Source organism: Neofelis nebulosa, chromosome 3 (assembly GCF_028018385.1).
Source record: "Neofelis nebulosa isolate mNeoNeb1 chromosome 3, mNeoNeb1.pri, whole genome shotgun sequence".
Classification (NCBI taxonomy): domain Eukaryota; kingdom Metazoa; phylum Chordata; class Mammalia; order Carnivora; family Felidae; genus Neofelis; species Neofelis nebulosa.
This window is the reverse complement of record NC_080784.1, coordinates 52,800,398-52,822,023: the sequence shown is the minus strand read 5'-3', so window position 1 is coordinate 52,822,023 and position 21,626 is coordinate 52,800,398. Positions and strand designations below refer to the sequence as shown.

Below are 21,626 nucleotides of genomic sequence, written 5' to 3'. Positions count from 1 at the left end.
TTTTATTTTCTACCTTGGAACTGCTCTCTTGCATGACAGAAGGGTCTACTATCTTTCCCCCTTGCTTTCAGCTTGCTACCAATTTTCACTTCCAGTTTATTCTTGAGTCAAATTAATGATGCTCATCTCACACTAGTCCTTCATTTGCTCTTCTTTCCATGCTTGGAAAAACTTCACTTCTCCCTCAAGCTGTTTCAGTCTCTCTGAGGACACCTCTAGATCCTGCCAGCCTGTGAAGATGCCCCCTCTGCCCAGGTCCTTTCTAGCACTCAGTTGGGAGGGGCAGGTGTGGGACTTTTAACTATTTTCCAAGAAGCTTCTTGAGGATGAGGTCCTGCCTTATGCTAAATCTTCCAACATCTGACACTGTGAGCTGTCAATCTAAGACTGAATTACTGAGTGTTGCTATGTGCCTCTTTCCTCTGGCTTTGGTCTCCTTTGGATTCCCTGGGCCACACTAAAGATACAGTGGCAATTTAGGAAATTCAAAACTTTAAATGGAAGGCTGGACCTTTTCCATGATCTACAGCATGGCTGATACTTCTTTAGAAATAGATTATGAGACAAAACACCTCCTAGTTCTATTTTCCCCCACTCTAACCCTGTTCTTCCAGTGGTCCTGAAGCAGCAATTTCTGGCCATATAATTTCTTCACAAGCTCCTGGGAGCCTGGGATTTGGTTGCCTTGGAGGCCAGCCAGCCAGAATGTCCACCATCAAAGGACATGTTCAGTACACAGTCCCCTTTTCCTGTTAATATCACCCTTATTTCTGTGTGGAGTGCCACCTGCACCCACTATCAGTGAACATAGTTCTGAATGGCTGGCCCTTTGCTGGCTCCCGGAATGGACTTGTGACTTGAGCCTCTTATCTTGGAGAGTGCCACTGTTGGCCACAGTAACTGGAATAGTGATGGACCATAGGCTTATAAGTCACAATAATTAGACCATAGACTTTTGCTGGAAGTATGATAAACAGTTTCTCTCTTTCTACTGGGGATGTTAAGTTAGTAGGATGCAAACTGGACATACTGGTTGTCATTATGGCCACCACTTGGAGGCTCTTTCTGATGGCTATAAATAAATAAATAGTCCCTGTCAACATCTGTTGAGCCCCTAGTTTCAGCCATGCCTGAAGCCAAACACCACTCTAGGTATTTTTCTCTTATGTACATCTGTAAATAACTGTTTTTGCCCTTAGATGGTTTGAGTTAGATAACTCACCTGCAATGGAAAGAATCCTGACTAATGGGGGGACCCAAAGCCCACTCCCCAAAACAGTGATCCAGCCTGTCTTTCTGGTCCTACTTTCTAATATCACTCTCAATTCCTGGCCCTTAGATCTAAGCTCATAGCCAGTCCCTCTGCTGGTAGCACACTTTCACACACTTTCCTTGTAAGGAATAGCATCTGCTTTATTATCAGTAGAAAATGACCTAGAATAGCATATAGGACAGAAGGGAAATCAGGAGCCAGAATCTGGGGCTGCCTGTCTCTGGAAATTCTGCAGTGTGGGACCTCAGTCGTTTCCTATTGGGAGGAGATTGAATTTCCTCAGCATTAAAGGGCCTTCCCTCTATCTCGGTCACATTCTTGATCCAGAGGTTGTAATTTTCTAACAAGGTGTATATTCCTGGAGTGTTCTTCTGTCCACAACTCCTGCCCCAGCTGATGATGCCTACCTGGTACCAGTTCTTGTCAGATTTTGTGGTGCACACCAGAGGCCCCCCACTGTCACCCTGTGGACAGAGAACACAGTTTAATAGTGAGTACAATTCTTGACTGTTCATTTGATACAGAGCATATCTTGTGAATTGAGAGAATGCACTGGTCTCCCCTGCTCCTGGATGCCAAAGGAAATCTTGCCATTGTTGACCAATGCCCACCCCTTTCCTGGGTCCAAGGGAGCAGAATGCAGCTGTCAAGCTGGCTCTGGGAGTTGCAGGTGTAAATTATAGACAGTGGAGAGGATAACACTGAAGAGGGAGGAGGACAGAGAATTGATGAGAAAAATAATTGCATCCACAATGCAGTGAGAGGGGATGGAAGACAGAGAGAATGCTACACAGATGAAGAAGAAGAGTGAGGCCTTATCAAATCAGAAGCTCCACGAAGGGCTATAAAAGAAAGGAATGAAAATAGGATACAAGAAATATTATTAGAGTTGTGGAAATGAATTGAGTCTCCTTTGATGTACTTCCAGAGCCATGAAGGAGAATGATGTTCCTTTTTAATTCTCTGGTGTGGGTGTCTTCAGGGTACAAGTGAACTAGGCTTCTCTGAATGTGTGACCCCTCTGGTGTGGAATCCCATGGGTCCATGACTCACATGATTATATATAGAGAAAATATATACCAGGTCCCTAACATGTACCACACATATATATGGCTTCCTTTTATCCATTTTGATACATGGAAAATGAGGCTTAAGTGGGAATGAAGGCTTGATCAGGGGTACAGAGTAGCCCAACCAGAGTTGGAACGAGAACTTCCTGATCCCAAAGCACACTTTCTTTCCACCTTTCTACTTGCCTTTCATGGAAGTTGCTGAGTGGCTACAATCATTCAGGAGGCTTTTCTTCAGTGGAGACATAGCTTCCTTTACCAATGTCATAAACAGGTGACTAGAATGAATGGAATCTTATAACAAGCTCTAACAGGTGGAGGTGAAAGATTAATGTTTCCCAGGCATAATAAGTGAGGCACAGAGCTATCCCCTTGACTTTTGTTTCTCATCAACCCCACTACTCACATGAGATAGGTATTTTGATGCCCATTTTATAATTCAAAAATTGGTCAGAATTTATCAAAAAGTGATCAATTTTTAACAAATCTTCACTGTGGAAAACTAATTGTCAGGCCTTCAGAATACAAGACCTTATGCTCTATGGAAGAGAGAAAAATGTAAACCAATGGGATAAACTGTGTTTGGACAGAAGTATGAACACAATATAAAAGCAGTACAAAGTGGGGAAGAAATTGATTCTGTTTATGGGAAGGTCTGTCAGGATAGACTTCAAAGCACTTAGTTTGAAGGATGAATAGGAATTTGACAAGAAGACTGTGTGTGGCAATGACTGGAGGGAAGTCAGACAGGAAGTAGAGGGACTAGTTAAGAGGACATGAAAATGATGAAGATCTGAACCATGGATGACTTTGGGGGTATAAATGATGAGGACTAGTTCCAAGGTCATAGGGTGTGGATAACAGAGATAAAGTGCAGAGGAAGATAATGAATAAATGTGTTCAAATGGAGTTTGGGTTGACTGAAGAACACATCCCCAAGCAGAGGGATATACAGAGAATTAACAAAGAGGTCAAGGTTCAAGGATACCCAGTAAATGTGGGTCAAAACCAAAACTGTCCTTTCCGGTACAAAACACTACCTCTAACACTTGTTTGGTTTTTGTGGGTGTGTGTTTTTCTTTGTGCTAGTTTTGTTTCAGTCATTGGGCAAGAAGCAGATCAACAGGACTTCCACTCAAATAACTCCTTCCATAAATTTTGTTTTTATAACTTTCTTCATTTATGAAGGGATGAATTTATAAAAAATGTGACTAATATGTTGCCTTGGTTATTTGCTATTTTCTTACACAACATGGAGAGAACAGTCCTTGGGCAAGCAACTCTTTTAAGCCTCAGTTTCCACATTGTTCAAATGGAGATAATACCAACCACTTCCCGTGATTGTTAGCAGATGAAAATTTAGAATCTATAGATCACTTGGCACAGGGTAAATGCTATGTAGTAAGTGCCTTGAAGTGTATTAATATTGTTATTTTACACTTATGTATTACAAACATTGCTTGTAGATTTAGGAAATAGAGATTGTCTTCACAGACTCCTGGGACCAAGAGGGACATCTATAAATACATGTCCTTTTATGCATAAACTTAATTTCTTTCTTTCTATTGGAAAGAAAAGGCAAAGATTGCTGCTGCATCACTGTCATCTTATTAACAATAGTTAAGTGACTAAGGGGGACTTTCTTCCAAGGACTAGGTCCGATAGCTAGGGACCTGTCTGGTAAGAAACATACTGACCACAGAAGCCTCTCAAGTTCACCACAGTGAGATAATTACACCATGTGATCACTCCTGTCTGTTTTGGGGTAGAACCAGATGACCTGACTTCCAGCATGGCCACATTACCACCTGGACTTCAGGCAAATCACTTAAATTCTAAATCCCTGTTTTCTCATCTGTTAAACAGAGATAGTGAGCACTGCCCAGCCCATGGTACAGGGTAATGGAAAAAATGAAATTATTGAATATGTGTAAAAGAGCTAGGAAGTTATTACACTGCTTTGGATCCATTCAGATAGTGAAGGGAATGATTGATGATTGAAATAAGCATGTTTTGTCATCTGTGAAACAGAGTCTTGATTAAATATTTCTATATATTCCTTTCCAGCTCTGAAAAGTCTGTGATTCTAAAAGTCAAAGATTCTGTGGAGTGAAATAAGACTTCTGTGAAAGTGTCATGCATGATGAGCTCAAGATAACACAGGACAGTGAAACTACTCTGTATGATACTATAATGATGGATGTGTGTCATCATACTTTTCTCCTAACTTAGAGGATGGACAGCACCATAAATGAACCTTAAAATACGAACTTTGGGTGATAATGAAGTGTCAGTGTAGGTCCATCAGTTGTAACAAATGTACCCTGGTACTGGTGGGGATGTGGGTAGTACAAGAGGTTAAGCATATTGTGGGGACAGGGGGTAAATGGGAAATCCCTATTTGAACCTAAAACTGCTCTAAAAAAATAAAGTAGTTAAAAACAAAAAAGTAGCTCAGGTCTAAATCCAAGTCAGTTTGGCAATCCCATGACCAGACTTCCCAACAGCCCAGCTGATTGCCAGCTCTTTATCTCCTCTCCACCTGCAGACTCTTAGCCTCCTTGAGGACCTCTCTCAGACGTCCCCTCCACTAGTGCTACCTTACTGATACATAGTCCCTGGCTTCCTTGGAAAGTTCATCTATTTGACAAACATTTGTTGAGCATTTTTCACGTGCCAAGCGCTGCACTAGGCACTGAGAATTTACACACGAATAAGACAACGTTTCTGCTGGAGCCAAGACATATAAGAAAACAGTGCATTTCTTTTAGTTTTTAAGTTTAACTATTTTAGAGAGAGTGTGAATGGGGCAGAGGGAGAGAGAAAGAGAGACTGAGAATCTTAAGCAGGCTCCACATTCAACGTGGAGCCTGATGTGGGGCTTGATCCCACAACCCAGGGATCATGACCTGAGCCGAAATCAAGAGTGATATGCTCAACCAACTGACCCACCAAGGCACCCCTAAAAATTATTTTTTAACTGAACTCTTTATTTTTCATAGTATAATCTTTGTAAGGGTATTACAAATAGGAAAAGTGTTGGGAAGAATAAATAAAAAATTCAGTTGTTTTTAATTATAACATTTAATTAAAATTTTTTTAATGTTTATTTATTTTGAGAGAGAGAGACAGAGCCTGAGTGAGGGAGGAGCAGAGAGAGAGGGAGACACAAAATCCTAAGCAGGCTCCAGGCTCCGAGCTGTCAGCACAGAGGCCAATCCTGGGCTCAAACTCATGAACCATGAGATCATGACCTGAGCCAAAATCAGAAGCTTAGCCTACTGAGCCACCCAGGTACCCCTGTAACATTTGATTTTAATTTGTATTTTAAGTATAGCATGATCTATTGCTATTATTTTGAACAGATTTAAATATTTTCATTATAAAATTATCATTTCCCTGAGTTATGTGATGGCATGTTTTTTTAGAAATTTGCTAAATTTAAAAGTATGATTTTCCTTTTAAAGGCAATTATTTTTAAACCATAGGGGACGGTCTGCCTGGTTTATCTATTTAAGTGATGATAATATTGTAGACTTTCAGAAAAATTTCCTTGACGCATCACTGTCAGCTTATTGTTAGCAATAGAAAGCTATCTGAACAGAGAGCAAGGCTTCTCACTTCACAATTTTAAAAACAAGGCCTAAAATGATAACAGCACACTCATTTATAACACTCTTAGGTAATAGATACTTAATTTTAGAAGCTTTCACTAAAGTATATGTTCATAGGAGAGGTATTATAGCAAAAATCCTAGACTCTAGATGGTAGATCCAGCCATTGAAGCAAAGGGTACCAAAAATGTCCTCAAAAATGACACTTGATTATTTTAAATTTTGTCATAGTTGGCTTTGGCCATTTGAATGTGGGATAATGTTGAATCAAAGAGATTGAAATAGGAGGTGGGAGTGCCCATGGGTCCTGATTCTTATATTCTTGGGTGAGCAGTGGGAGGGATTCCTGGGGTAAAAGCAAGTCTTTCATGCCTGGCACACACCTCCCTTGGTGATCTTGCTCTGTCCACTTCCCCAGACTCACCTTTTATGACTTTTGGCTTCTGAAATATTGGAAATTCCCTGAACATATGAGTTGTTTCAAGCCTTTGTGATTTTTCCCACATTCTCTCCAAATGCTCTACCTTTCCAATCTTATCTATTAAATGTTATTTCCCCTTTTCTATTGATATTGGAGACCTTTTCCTCCTGCTTCACTGTGAAATGGTTGCTGTCTGAGTCTGTGGCCTGGCTATGTTTCAAAATCTTTCTGTAACTGCTATTACTGGGAAGCTTTGTCTTCTCTTCATTATTTAATTTTGATATAGTTGTAGAATTACGTGCAGTTATAAGAAATAATACAAAGAGATCCCATGTTTCCTCCAAAAAATAACATCTTTACATGTTTCCTCCAATAATAACATCTTGCAAAAGTATAGTACATTAGCACAACCAGGATTTTGACATTGACACAGGGATCCCTCATGTTGCCCTTTTTGTGCTACATCCACTTCCCTCCAACCTGTAACCCTTTCTTAATCCGTGGCAACCACGAACCTGTTCTCAATTTCTATAATTTTGTCATTTCTACAATGTTATGTAAATGGAATCATTCAGTGTGGGACCTCTAGGGATTGGCTTGTTTCACACAGTATAAGTCTCGAGAGATCCATCCACATTGTTACATGTACCGATAGTTTCTTTTTGTCATAACTGACTGGTATTACATGGTATTGGTGTATCACAGTTTAACAGTCCACATCTTTAAAGACATTTGTTTTCCATTTTTGGCTATTATGAATGTTATAAACACTCCTGTACAGATTTTTATGCAAATATATGACTTCATTTCTCTGAACTAAGTGCCTAAGAGTGACATTTGCTGTGTTGTGTGGCAGGAATGCATCCGGTTTTTTTTTTAAAGAAATTGCCAAACTGTTTTCCAGAGTGGTTGGACTATTTTAAATTCCCACCATCACTGTATGAGTGATCCAGTTCCTCTGCATTTTTGTCAGCATTTGAGGGTGTCACTGTTTTTTATTTTGGCCATTCTGAGAGGTATGTAGTGATATCTCATTGTAGTTTTAATTTGCATTTGGTTAGTGGCTAATGATATTAAACCTCTTTTCATGTTCTTATTTGCCACCTATATATCCTGTTTAGTGAAATGTCTGTTCATGTCTTTTGCCCATTTTCTTTTTTTTCAACTTTTTTTTTTTTTTTTTTTTGGACAGAGAGAGACAGAGCATGAATGGGGGAGGGGCAGAGAGAGAGGGAGACACAGAATCGGAAACAGGCTCCAGGCTCCGAGCCATCAGCCCAGAGCCTGACGCGGGGCTCGAACTCACGGACCGCGAGATCGTCACCCGGCTGAAGTCGGACGCTTAACCGACTGCGCCACCCAGGCGCCCCATCTTTTGCCCATTTTCTAATTGGATTTTTTTTTCCTACTGTTTGAGAGTTTGAGAGTTCTCTATATATTCTAGGTAATTCCTTTGTTGTGTATTATCTCCCAATCTGTAATTTTGTTTCCATCCTCTTGTAAGAGCAATCCAACCAGTCATAAGGGTTGACTAGCTTCAAGTTAACATACTCCTTACTTGCTGACCTAAGTCCCTTGATGTGTAGCAGAAATAATTTACTTTCTTTGAGATTTGCAGACCATGGATCTTGAGGAGTTAAAGGACTAGAACTTTCCCAGGCCACAGAGGCCAGCAATTCTGTTTGAAGTCTACTTGGCTTTCTGATTAGCTAATAGGTTTTTTAGCATTTTTTGTTTTGTTGTTGTTGTTGTTGTTGTTGTTTTAGGTCCTGCAAATGATTTTTTTTGGGTTTTTTTTTAGGTCACACAAATGATTTTACTAACCTCCCTTTGTGCATCTGTAGACCTGGTCCTCTTTTGCAGAAAGAATGGAGTACTCCTGTACATCACAAAAAAAGAACCAGACCCCCTTGCACAACCTCCAAGCACTGAGATAACATCTATAGCTGGCATCATTGAGTCTGCACATGATCAAGAAACGTTGCCAGCCACTGCACTCCCTTTGCTGATTAACTACCCTCAAACCCTTCAAAAATCCCTGGGCCAGGTAGAAACCTTAGACTTGGCTTTTGGTCAAGAGTCCACCTTCCCCCTGGGTTGCTGGATAAAGCTCAAATTTCTTCCCAATCAAAAACTCGTCTCTTGAGTTATGGCCTTTCAAGTGACAGGGCAGCTGAACTTGGATTTGGTAAAACTCTTAATAGGGTCTTTCACAGAGAAAAAATATTTAATTTTGATGAGGTCCAGTTTATCAGTTTTTCCTTTTATGAATTGTTTTTGAAGTCACTCTATGTCTTAAAGATTTCCTGTGTTATATTTCTAAAAATGTTTATACTTTTACTATAAAACTATAGTTTTAGTGCATAATACACTTTGAGTTACATTTTAATTGAACTTATTCTAGGAATTAATGGTTCTCAATTTTAAAAAGATTTTTTACTCAGACTTTTGGCTTTATTTTTCTTTATTTCTTTATTTTCCTTATCCCAGGTTTATCAATAGATTAAATCCAACTCTCTATTCTAGTGATGACAGATCCTGCCTTGAGTATTAGGTTATAACACTCTGGTTCTCATTTAAATATTCAGTTTTAACAGGGCTCTTTGAGATTGGGAGCAGAGGAAGGGAAATAGCAACTCTTTGCCATTGGATTGGAGTGGAAGCCCAGCAGACCAGCGATCACAGCCAGGGGAGGAGCAGCAGTGTCCAGTTATACCTGGGTGGCACACCTGGGTGTGGTGGAAGCTCAAGTTCCTCAGGTGGCCTCCACTGACATCAAGAGAGGAAGAGGGTGGTTTGTTACTACTAGATGATAGTTAAAGCTAAGCTCCACTTAGCTTCCTCTGTAACCACCGTGGAGGGCAGGGGAAGGGAGGAAGTCGAGGTTGTCCACTTGACCTTGGTTGATGGGGTAGAGGGGCTATCAGTTTTTTTCCTGTTTTTTTTTTTTTTTGTTGTTGTTGTTGTTGGAATACTATGTTTAATATTTATTGTCAAAAATGTTTCTGTCTTGCTAGGTTGCTTGTCTCCTGGTCCAAAGAGAGGGAGTCTTTCTTGTTTTGTTAGTTTCATCTGTGATCATTGGTATTCTGGGTTGCAGGTTTGTCTAGCATCCAGTGTGGGATATATAAGAGGCAAAAAGAAAACCCAAGGAACACACTGTTGTGTCATTCCTTAAGCATTGGGATATCTAGTCAGTCCATCTCTACCTTTCAGTCTTTATTTTTGTTTTACAATATAATGTCCAGTACTTTTGCTGTACTAAGTGGGAGAGATTGGGGTAAATGTGTCTACTCCATCTTGTCTGGAACCACAAGTTCCAATTCTTTTTGTTTGTTTGTTTGTTTGTTTGTTTTAAAATGTTTTAAATTGTCCAGAATGTGAAGAAAACACAAGGTTAATGTGACATGGATTTTGTCCCTCCTTTTGGTCCTCACAGTATTCACCACATGGGAGACTCCTAAACTCGGCATCATTGGGGCACCTGAGCGGTTCAGTCAGTTAAGCATCTGACTCCAGATTTCAGCTCCAGTCATGATCTCATTCGTGAGTTTGAGCCCTGTATCAGGCTCTGTGTTGACAGTGTGGAGCCTACTTGGGATTTTGTCTCCCTCTCTGTCTGCCCCTCCCCCATTTGCTCTCTCTATCTCTCTCAAAGTAAATAAATAATCATTTAAAAAATAAAAAATAAACTCGGCATCATTGCTGCTGGAGGCCATTCTTTCTTACCTCAGAGCCCCTTCTCCATTCTCTTCTCCCTTGATTTCTTCAACCCTATCCAAGCAACTCCCTCCTAAGGCCCTATCTCAGAGCCTACCAGGGTTAAACAATAATAGATAATTCTGTAGATAAATACTCTCCCCTTCCATGAGACAGATTTTCATTACTCCATAGAATATTTAACATCTGCATTCATAGTTTTACACCAGTGACCAGATCCATTGCCTAGCAAATTAGTAGGAGTAAGTGGGCTCATCAAGGTGATTATGAAGAAAGCATCTCCCAAGACAAAGAGAGCATCCTTAAGCTTTAAAGACAAAACCCATCATTCATCCTTAGAGCCATAAAAAAACTAATTTCTGAGTTTTTCTCTATTTTTTCTAGCATGAATCAAAAATATTTTTCTTTTTACATTGTTGTGTTCATTTTATTAAAGCTAAGTCATCAGCTTTTAGTTCATTGACACCCACATGTATCATCCTAAATATTATACGTTTACTCAGCTTCCTTCCCAGGAGATTATGGGTTCCTTTAGGTGAGAAACTATATCTCATTTATGGATAGATTCCCCAGGGCTTAATGTGCACAACAGTAGTTGCTAAATTAATGAAAATACAATAGTTCCTTATTTGAATCTCAAATTCTGTTTTTTAAGAAGTCCAAGAAATGGAAAAATCTTGGAGTCCTATTTATGTAGTATATCTGTAGAAGAGCAGAAATATTTATGCAGTGTTGCTGCGTACTGAATCATGGGTATGCACTAATATTCCAAAGACCTGGCAAAAAGTACTCCACAGTCCATGCCCGCATTGCCCTGGCTGAGCCCTGATTCCTACACATTGTCCAGACTCTTATTGTCTATTCTCAGTGAGGAAAGGATACCCCTCCATTGGCAGTCCTGAGATGACAGGACCCTATAGGATGAGGGTGGGGTTACCTCCTAATTACCTGGCAAGCATCAAAGCTCTCATTCTCATATCCAGCACACAGCATATTCTTGGTAAGTCTCGGAAATGCCTTTGAACATTTCTTCCAATCCATGATGATCATTGGCACTTTCATCAGATCAGTTTTCATAGAGTTTTTGTCATCTAGCCCACAGAGAAGGCACATTAGAAAACTCATTAGACAGCATCCCAGTGCTGATAATGCAACTAGATCACCCTGTGCCTCCCCGTGTCCCACCAGCCACTTGTCCACCTTCCACCACATCCTCCATTCTCCACTTCCTTCCAGTAATCCCATGCAGTTCACTCACTCTGCCACCCCAGGCTTTTCTAAACAATTCTCTATCTACTTGAATTATTCCTCTTATTCAACATCATATTCCTGCTTCTAAGCAGGCTTTCTGCTTGACTCCAACCAGCCTTACAGACTTGACTTCTTGGAACTGGCTATTGATCATTTTTTAGCATAATCCTGCCTCTTCAGCATGTGTACCTATTGCTACTTTTTTAATATGTGAGTATGGCACTTCCCCAACACAGGGCTGCTGAAAGTGGGTTTGCACTCCCAGTGAAAACGCTTTCAAGTCCTCCAGATGAGGGGTAGGTTGGTTAAGATTCTTTATAGAGGATTTGCCAAGGCCCTCTTTGGACTGCCAGCTTTCAGGAACTTGTCTGGACGTCTATCTCATTAACCCAGACCACACAGATTTCCAAATTATTCTCCTTATTGACTAGTTTTAGTCTTAAAGGTACTCATCTGCAACCTCCTCACTTCTAACTCTCCAGTAGTGCCCAGAGCCCAGAAACAGTACTACTCTAATTGTTCTATAGTTACCAAACTCCTGAAATACTTACCATCTTCCAGACCCCAGCTGGTTGCAAAGCTCCTTATGGACCTAGAGTCTTGTTCAGGCCTGAGACTATGCTGTACTGTTCTCATACCTTCCCTTACCTATTTTCTTTGGGGATAATCCAATGAGGCTTTCATAATCCCTTTCTACCCTGGTACAGTTTCTCCTATTTTGGCCAAGTAACAATGTAACAAGTAACAACAGATTCATTTCTAAGAATGGTTGGGCAACACTCCAGGACCATCAAAAGTCTGGGCCAGGGCAGGCATCTTAAATGCCCATAGGAACCAGGTGAGAAACATCAATGTGTGAATCAAGGGAGATGTGAGTGAATAAAAAGTGTAGGGGCCCCTGGCAAACCGGAGAGCTTAAATTCAGTTAAACAAACAAACAAGTCTGCTCTGTGCTGGCTGAATATGACCACACCCAGGGTTTGGCTTGGACCTAACATCTCAGCTTGGGGCTTTGAGGAGATGCTTCCTTGGCACTAGGAAGAGCTGATATTTGGCATCTATGAACCTCAGGTATGCAGGGATTTGCTCCAATCCAAGTCCTTGTCTCCTCCCTCCTTCCTTGGCCCTCTCTCCTTTCATGCTCCTGCCCATATCTTTTGATTTACTGTCCCATCCTCAGATGCCAATGATATGGCTTTTCCCCCAGAAACTCTCAAGAAATGCTGAGCAGTCACGTACCAGTGTTGGTCTGACCCCATCCTGCCACCCAGCATTTGTGCCACATGGAGGGGCTGAGCTTCCTGGGAAGGCAGATGGGCCCTTTCAAACCGCTGAAAGTGATGGGCGAGGCCAACAGCAGCAAGGCGATGTCATTGTCCATGTTGGCTCTTTGAAAGTCCTTGTGAAGAATTATGCTGGTAACCCTCTTTATTTCCAAGGATGGGCTTCTTAAGTCATTTGTTCCCAACACAACACTCAAGTCCATTGGACTGGTGGCACAGAACCAGACAGGGGGAGGTGGGAGGAGAAGAGAAGTCACAAGGTACAAAGAATTTGCTATGCCCAAACAACCTAATCCCATATGGCTCTAGGGGCCACTAGGACTTGTCCTCTTGGGGCTGTTGTTCAGAAGATGTGAGAATTTGAAAAAGGTAGAGGGAAGTGAAACAGCAAGGGTGGCAGACCACAGCCACATTGCTGCTCCAGCACAGTCCTAGAGATGTGAATGAGATACTCCTGCCTAATGCTACAGACAAAGTTCTTAGCTCTGGAGACTCCAAAGATACAGAAAAGGCCACTTGGCATAGATCAAACATGCTTCAGATAGGTAAGGTGTTATTACATTGATTTGTCTACCAGCAACTTAACAGACCCAGCACAGAATTTAATCTAGACCTACCATTGGTTAAGCAGAAAGAATATTCAATAATAATTAAGGACTTCCCTCCAAGCAGAATGGCCAGAAACTTCCCAATAACCAACCTTAAGTATATTATGGAAGCATATGCAACAAGTTTCCTTGGTTATGCCATGGTGAAACTTTCCCCTGTTTTTTATTAACTTTTAAAAGTCAATCTTCCTGTGTATCTTCAAACTTTCTTGGGGTAGTGTAGCAGATATAGCAGAAAGCATAAGCTCTGGAGCCAGAATTCAAATCCTATTTCTGTTTACTCTATGTGTATCTTCGGTGAGTCACTTAGCCTTATTGGATTTGTTTCCCTCTCTGTAAAATAATGTTGTTCATTCTACCTGCCTCAGAGGGCTGTTGTAAGATTGAATGAGTTAAAATGAGGTTATTCATCTACCTTTTTCAGGGTTGGTGTCTGAATGAATAAGTTAATGCAGGTAGTTTCTTAGCAAGTAACAGAATCATGATTACACTAGATTTACAGCCAGTCTCCTGGAGTGCAGAGAAAACTCCACAAGGCATAAGTAAATAGGGTGTCAGCCCAGGATCTCATGCTTCCAGAATTAGGAGGATTTCTTCCTAGAAGGACTTAAATGTCCTAGAAGAGGTGAATGGACCAAGCCTTTTGATTCCACCAAACCACAAATTTTCCTGAAAAGGACAGTGTGTGACCTCAGGGAAACCATAGTTATTAGTCCTAGGTGACCATGAGGAGGGCACAGCAGATGCCAGCCTCAGGTTCACTGTCTTATCTTCCATGGGTGGTAGTCACTCCTGTCTGATTCAAGACTGACCAGGTCTAGGATTTCCTTAAGAAATTGAGTCTTGTTGAGTGTGGGTGTGTCCTGGGGGTGAACATTGTCAGAAGCAATGGGCTCTTGATACTCACGATAGCTCTTCATAAAATAAGCAGTGAGCAGCAGTGACAATCCACCACTCGTTGATGATTGCGCCACCACAGAAATGTTCGTTTCTTGCCTGAATACTCACCTGCCATGGGAACTCACCCACCTCAGCCTCCATCCCCCCTATGATTCTGGAATACTGAGTTCCTTCCTCAAAAATGGGTCTTTTACCACATCCTGGTTGAATGAAAGAGACAAAAAGGGAAAAGATGCAACATTTGGTCAGTTTCCATAGAGGCTTATAAGTAGCTATCACTATACCCATTCTAGAGATGAGGAAACTGAGGCTGGCCCTGTGAAGCATCTCTAGGAAGATGAGTAAGCCAACAGATGGTTTATTTTGTTAAACAAAGTCTGGAACTTGGGTCAGAAGTGTTGGCTCTGTCCCCTCTTACAGCATTGTGATCTCAGGCAAGTCAACTCACTGAGCTTATTTCTGCTCTAGTCCAAGAGAAATCAGAGTAAAATACTTGGCCCAGAGCCATCCCTGGAGTGGTAGGCAGAATAATGCCCTCCCCGCCACCGTTGATGTCCATGTCTTAATGGACCACACCCTGGAACTTGTGACTATGTTACCTTCCAGGGCAAAGGGGATTTGGGAGATGGAATTAAAGTTGCTAATCTGCTGACCTTAAAATAAGGTGGTTATTTATGGATAATGGTAGGGGGCCCAATGCAGTTACAAGGGTCCTTAACATGGTGGAAGGAAGCAAGAGAGAGATGTGACTGTGGAAGAAAAGCATGCAGAGATGCAACGTTGTTGGCTTTGAAGATGGAGGGTCCACAAGCCAAGGAATACAGATGACCTCTAGAAGCTGAAGCAAGCAAAAATCTCCCCTAAAGCCTCAGATTAGGAACAAAGTCCTGGTGACAGCTTGATCTTCACCTGGTGAGAACTGTGCTGGAGTTCTATCCTACAGAACTGTAAGATGAAACATGCATGTTGTTTAAACCACTAGGTTTGTGGTGGTTTGTTTCAGCAGCCACAGGAAACATACATGCAGGAAACCAGAAAGGTGGCCCAGAAAGGGCTGGGACCTACTGCAAGCCCTGAGCTGTGGTAGGTTAGAACATTTGTGTTCCAGGCAAAGCAGCTCCATGCCCCAGCAAGCTGAGAGCAAAGGCTGTGACTGCTTGTGCAGAGAAGAGAATTCACCTCTGGAGAGAATATGTGTCCAGCTCCTTGCCCCAGGAGGAGGAGATACTCCATTTATATTTGTTGACTTGAAGTTCCACCTTGTGTTCTGGAACAAGGAATGAGTTTGACTCTAAGGAGCCTAAGCTCTCCTCTTGTCTCTTTCTTGATGCCACTTTCCCAAATTTTCACTCAATGAACATTTTGAGGATTTTGTAGTGTAGGTTGGAGTGACCTGTAGTGGTCTGTTTTGTTTTGTTTTGTTTTGTTTTTAAAAAAAAAAGCTAGAGTGAAAATTTAGCAATATGTGTCAAGAAACTTCAGCTGTCAGGAATCTATTAAGGCTCTTTGCAGAACTTTGTTTTTTAATTTTTTTTTACATTTATTTATTTTTGAGAGACAGAGAGAGACAGAGTGTGAGTAGGGGAGGGGCAGACAGAAGGAGACAAGAATCCAAAGCCGTCTCCAGGCTCTGAGCAAGCTGTCAGCACAGAGCCCAATGCAGGACTCAAACCCACAAACTGTGAGATTATGACCCGAGCCGAAGTCAGACACTCAACCGACTGAGCCACCCAGGCACCCCTCTTTGTGGAACTTTTGAATCTGTACTTTCTCTTTTATTTGCTAAACACACATAGAGTGCTTACCATATGTCACACACAGTTACACTCTACAAAGACCAATTTACTTAATTTTCATAACAATACTATGAGGTAGGTACTATTATTACCATCCTCATTTTACGGTTGAGACAGCTGAGGGACAGAGAGTTTAATTTGCCCAATGTGACACAGCTAATCATGGCCATACTCAGTTTTGAACCTAGAGAGTCTGCCTTCAGGCTTGGTTCTGTTAGCACTACTCAGTGCCATTCTTTGGAGTATTCTTCTCTCCTATGGTTGCATGGCTCACTTTGTTCAGGCCTTTGTTCAAGAATCACTTCTTTGGACAGGTCTTCCCAGCCCCTCCTGTCCTGGCCCTTCTTTATCTCCTACCCTGCATTATGTTCCTTCATTGCTTTATCATTGTGTTAAGTCAGACATTATTCATCCCTCTTTGCCTGATTATGACATCAGAACATAAGAAGCATCTAGGGAATGAGACATGGAGGTCTTGTTGCTAGTGGAACTACAGCTGGCAGGCAGGAGACACTCAGCAATGGTGAATGATCCTCTAACTCAGTGGCTGCACTGCTAGGAACTTAACCTAAGGTAAGAATCTGGAATGCAGAAGTATAAAGATGTTCACTACAGTGATCTCTATAATGGCAAGAGATTGAAGACATCCTCAAGGTTATGACTAAGTAGGGCATATCCATTCAGCCATGAAAATATGCTTATGAAGAGCTTTAAATGATGTGAGTCATGAGACAATGTTATGGGGGAAAGTCAGGATAAAAAAATCATATACAAACTTATGGTTTCAATCATGTGAACAAGCTGGCCTTATGCATGTAGGAAGAAATGTGTCACAGTACTAAGACTGACTATGAACTTCAGGTTTGATTGAATGATGGATGACTTCTATGGGTGCCAATTGTGTGACATCTCTGAAAAGCAGAATATGGCATTTGCTAAGAGGTAGACCCTGGGATCCCACAGCCCAAGATCCAAATGGTTACTCTGTTGTTTACTGATTGAATGATTTGTAGGCAACTAAAAAACATTGCTTATACTCCCTTTCTTCATTCCTAAAGTGGACCTACCCTATAAAACAGATACACAGGGGTCCCTGGTGGCTCAGTCGGTTAAGCATCTGACTCAGTTTCAGCTCAGGCAATGACTTCACAGTTTGTGAGTTTGAGCCCCATGTGGGGCTTTGTGCTTACAGTGTGGAGTCTTGGGATTCTTTCTCTCTCCCTCTTTCTGCCCCTCCCTTGCTTGTACTGTCTCTGTCTCTCTCAAAATAAATAAACTAAAAAAAAAAAAAACAACCCAGATGCACAGATTAAATGAGATAATGGGTGTTAAAGTGCCCAAAACAGTGATTGGCATAGAGTAAATCCTCAAGCCACATTAGCTGTCAGAATTTCTCCTATCTTCTTGTACCAAAGTCTCCACAAGGCTGGCAGCTGGGCTCCATTCTCCATCTTTGTCCTGAGAACAACCAATATCACCAGTGTAGAATCGTATGGACTTGTAGATTAATACCAGAGCACAAAACCCCTAAGCTGTGATGGAGACAGTGGTGAAATGGGTGAGAATCAGCTGCAACTGAACACACTGGCAGAAGGGTGCATTCTGTTGATTCTCTCCCAACACCATGCACCATCCCCCAATCATATTTCAGTCAACCCCAGGCTAGAACGAGGGAGGCCAGGTGAATAGGCTGTGTTCATTTCATGGGGTAGTGTGCAGAGAGGGAAATGTAAGCCTTGGAGTCAGATGGGTGCAAATCCCAGCTCTTTCACTTCCCCACTGTGTGACTTGGGACAAATCTTCAACCTTTGTAAGGCTCAGAGTTCCTAGCACATGCATGGGGATGAGAGTGGAGACCCCACTGTGGGGGTGTGTAAATTAAACATGGAGAATTACGTGACCCATAAAGGCAGCTAAGTAACCCTTCCTTCCAACCTCAGCCACCCTTGGAGAGAAAACCCATGAGGGAACTGCCTACTGATAACAGAAGACCCTGGCCTCCTGCCCGCCTGCACACATGTGAGTGTGCCTAGCTATGCTTCTGCTCTGCATCTGCAGTTCATGGGAGCTCTGTAATACTCCCAACCCCCACACTCTTCTTCCTCTGATTTAGAGGTCTGATGTTCAGCTCATTCTGGGCATTTGCTTCTAGGTACTCCATTACTCATTCAGGGATAAATTCTAGGATTTCAAAACTGAAACTTAAGGTCAGACAGGTTGAAATTTGGGCTGAGGAAGAGAAGAGAAAAAAGGGAAGTATTTTCAGGAAGGGTTTGTGGGAAAACCTGAAGGAACTGCTGTTGTGCTCTTTTGGGCCAACTTCTTAGTGGCCAATTAGCTAATCAATGAACTTGCTAACCAGATCTGTACCTCAGCCCTTAATGCTCACCATTGACTGGATGAAAGTGATGTGAGCAGGGCAATTGTCATGCCCAGCCCCACCTGGGAGAGCTACTCTGACCACTGGGAGAGGGGTCCACATACCGAGATGTACGCCCTTGGCTTGGGACATGAGCAGCAGAATTGATAACAGAAGCATGGCCCTTGACTTTGATGTTGGCATAGGAGGTGATGGAGGCCAGGGCTGAGGGAAATGATGCTGACAGATCCTCCCTTATTATAGCCAGTCCCTGGCTGGTGATGTCACAATGGTCTGTGAGTTTGAGAACTCAGGTCATGCAGCCTTCTCCTCCTGCCATTTTGTTTTCAAGGTGGTTGCACAGAAGGACCTCATCCTTGAAGCCTTCTTGTCTAAGCTTCCCTTCCTGCTGATCTGGGCAGGACCTGTCCCTCACTGAGTCCTTGGTAGGCACCTTGCTTTTGTCTCTGTCACCCCCACCCTTTTTAAAGGCTCAAATGCCTATTCCACAAAGCTGGTCATGTAAAGGGTTCTCTGTGAATCTGTGTATAAGACATCAGCAAGGGGTTGCCAGGCTGGATCTATAGATTGGGCAGAAGTTCCAGGAGGCCAAGAGGCCTCTCCCAGCACTAATGCTCTACCCAGTACATTTGCCCTTAAGGTTTTCTGCTCAGGCCTCTGATCTGAAGCTGCAGGTGTGACCCTCCCATGCTGGGTTCAGAGGCTCTGGCGTCCCCTCATGCCCAGCCCAGCCGGTGACAATCCTTGCTCCCACCACTTTCTGGGTTGATTATGCATGGCCTCCAAATCTCCAGATATGCCCCTGTCCATTTCTAAAGATGGAAAGGTCAGATCTGAGGTGTAAATTCCTGGTCCATGGCTTCTCCTTATGTCAACACCTCAGTCATGGGATTTAGACCTTACTATTTTCCCCCTGAACTTTCAGCACACTTATTTGGGACTTTACCTAACCATCCTCAGTACTGCCTTTCTGGCCACTGGCCAGGCCCAGTGTTAGGAAGTGAATCTTACTAATTTCAGTTCCCAAAGTGACCACAGGTCATTTTCCAGACCATGATGTCTACTCTGTCTAGCCTGCTCCCTTGGTGTTCTTACTTCCAAAAAAAGGAATGATAGGGTCCACCAGTAAAGTTATAAAGCCCAAAATAAGATCACGTGACTTGGGTGGTGGCCCCTCTTTACTATACCAAGAATGTGGCTCCAGCTACTTCCTGAGGGGAGAAATTCCAGGACAAGTCACTCACTCCTCCTCTTGTCCTACCCTTGCAGGTAGCTGCTCCTCAGCATCTAGGTGTCCTTTCTGAGGGTGGGGCCAGGGCCTGTTTTGTGGCCATGGGATGGTGCATTCCCCATCTGTTCTTTATGATAATCTGCCTCTTCAAACAGAGGAGGCCTGATGAAGGGCTAACTTTTTTTTTTTTCTTTTACTTGCATATGGGTAAAGGTACCAAAGCATACCGGGTCACTGGGCCCTACTCACTGGGAAGCTCCTGCTTTCCCTCTGCTCTTTCTTTAGACTCAGCTTTCTTCCTCCCCTGGCCCTGCTACTCACACCACTACTGAATGCTGGTGGTTTTCCCCTTTGTTCAGGTTCTGGGGATGTGGATGTAGAGGGGAGGAACCCGGACCCTTACTGCTAATCTCTACTTGTGGGGAGGCAAGGATGATGGGCACATCCCCTAAACTGCTGCTCATTTTCTACAAAAATATCTGGACACAAGCACAGCTCACCTCTAGGAAGATCCATTTCCTTCTGGGTCTATATCTTTCCTGTTAATATGACTTGGGCCCTGTTTCTTGTGAAATACTCATTCACTGCCCAGCATTTTTTCTCTTTTGTCAAGCCTTTTCACTATAACAGGAGATTACAAAATGCCTGAACTGATGGAGGGGAACAGGAGGGGACAGAGCCACTGTACACAGCCACATCTCCAGTGGGTACCATTCCTATAGACTACAATTGAAATACCTCCCCCTGAATTAGGCAAACATGGGGGCCCAGATGTGGAGAGAAACCTCAGTGCTCTATAAGGAATCTATAGAAGTCCAAAGAGAAAAGATGGCACATGGTGACATAGGTTACTTATGGGACTACTGCCTGGTTGATGCTTCAGAGGTTCCCAGGGTGGCATTATCATAGTAACTTTATTTACCTCAGTCCTGGCCAATAGATCACTGACTTTGATGTGCAGCCTGGGGAGCTCATTCAGTGCAGATTAGGGTTGTAAGATTCATCAAATAAAAATACGGGATGCCCACTTAATTTTGTTTGTTTGATTGGGTTTTTTTTGTTTATTTTTGAGAAAGACAGAGAGAGACAGAGCATGAGCGGGGGGGGGGGTAGAGAGAGAGGAAGACACAGAATCTGAAGCACTCTCCAAGCTCTGAGCTGTCAGCACAGAGCCCGATGCAGAGCTCGAACTCACAAACCGCAGCTCATGACCTGAGCTGAAGTCAGATGCTTAACCATCTGAGTCACCCAGGTGCCCTAATTTTGAATTTCAGGTAAAGAATGTATTTCTAGTATATGTACCCCATGCAATGTTTGGGGCATACATGCACTAAAAAAAAAATCGTTTGTCTGAAATCCTAATGTATCTGGAGTTCTGTATTTTATCTGGTAACTCCAATGTTGATTTCCATGTTTCTTCCTTCAGATGCTAATCCAGTGGATTGGGAAGTGGTGGGGAGCCAGATCTAAGCATTTTAACAGTTGCTTCCAGATGATTCCAGTGTGAATCATCCTGAACCACATTGAGAAATGTCAATTAAGACTAAGATAGAGAGCTTCCTGGAGTCCCTGGGAAGCTGAGGCTAGAGTATGACTCCACCTGGGAGTTCTGGAAATGAGACAGTGGTTGACCAACAACTTAGGCTCTGGAGTGTGTACAGTTTGTGCAGTATGGATTGCACAGGGGACCCACCCATGGGCTTTCCTGGAGGAGGCAAGGGGACCCCCAAGGAAAGAGGCCGGGAAGGGTTGATGGGGGGTGGGAGGGAGAGGAGGCAAGGGGACCCCCAAGGAAAGAGGCCCTGCAAGGGTTGATGGGGGGTGGGAGGGAGAGGAACGTGGGTGATGGGCATTGAGGAGCTCACCTGTTGGGATGAGCACTGGGTGTTGTATGGAAACCAGTTTGACAATAAATTTCATATTAAAGAAAGAAAGTGATTTCAGAAGTCAGACATAATTAGCTTCAAATCCTGCCTCCTCCACTTCTATAAAGGGTCTTGGGCAAGTTCTTTCTCCTCTCAGAGTTTTCCTTATTTCTACACAGGGTATAAGAGGACCTATCTATTAGGTTTGACAGGA

At 42.6% G+C, this 21,626-nt stretch overlaps 2 protein-coding genes across 12 annotated transcripts in view; one reads left to right on the top strand and one right to left on the bottom strand.

Moving 5' to 3' along the window:
• Positions 1–1,387: 1,387 nt before the first annotated feature.
• PRSS55 (serine protease 55) lies at positions 1,388–18,562 on the bottom strand. Of its 3 annotated transcripts, none has more exons than XM_058720816.1 (5): positions 18,421–18,562; positions 14,148–14,340; positions 12,589–12,839; positions 11,047–11,189; positions 1,388–1,737 (listed from the first exon to the last, which is right to left on the bottom strand). In XM_058720816.1, exons 1-5 carry the CDS (start codon positions 18,497–18,499, stop codon positions 1,435–1,437), a joined length of 969 nt encoding a protein of 322 aa, XP_058576799.1. In that variant the 5' UTR covers positions 18,500–18,562; the 3' UTR covers positions 1,388–1,434. The 3 variants fall into 3 exon arrangements, with proteins under 3 accessions (XP_058576799.1, XP_058576801.1, XP_058576800.1); XM_058720818.1 differs by having other exon boundaries at positions 18,326–18,438; XM_058720817.1 differs by lacking the exon at positions 18,421–18,562 and adding an exon at positions 16,109–16,271.
• The window catches only part of PRSS51 (serine protease 51), a 60,007-nt gene continuing 54,765 nt past the window's right edge, over positions 16,385–21,626 (top strand). For 3 of the 9 annotated variants that reach the window (XR_009259151.1, XM_058720813.1, XM_058720812.1), the window contains exon 1: positions 16,389–16,509. The gene's annotated coding sequence lies outside the window, so the exon portion shown is untranslated. Of the gene's footprint in view, positions 16,510–18,627; positions 18,742–21,626 lie in introns of those variants that run through there. The other 6 variants (XR_009259155.1, XR_009259154.1, XR_009259152.1 and 3 more) reach the window with 4 other exon arrangements.

Coding starts and splice junctions, on each gene's coding strand:
- PRSS55 (XM_058720816.1), bottom strand. CDS start 18,499: ATGCCAACATCAAAGTCAAGGGCCATGCTTCTGTTATCAATTCTGCTG. Junction 14,341..18,420: donor AGCCAAGGGCGTACATCTCG/GTATGTGGACCC, acceptor TCATTCAACCAG/GATGTGGTAAAAGACCCATT. Junction 12,840..14,147: donor TTATTTTATGAAGAGCTATC/GTGAGTATCAAG, acceptor CTGTGCCACCAG/TCCAATGGACTTGAGTGTTG.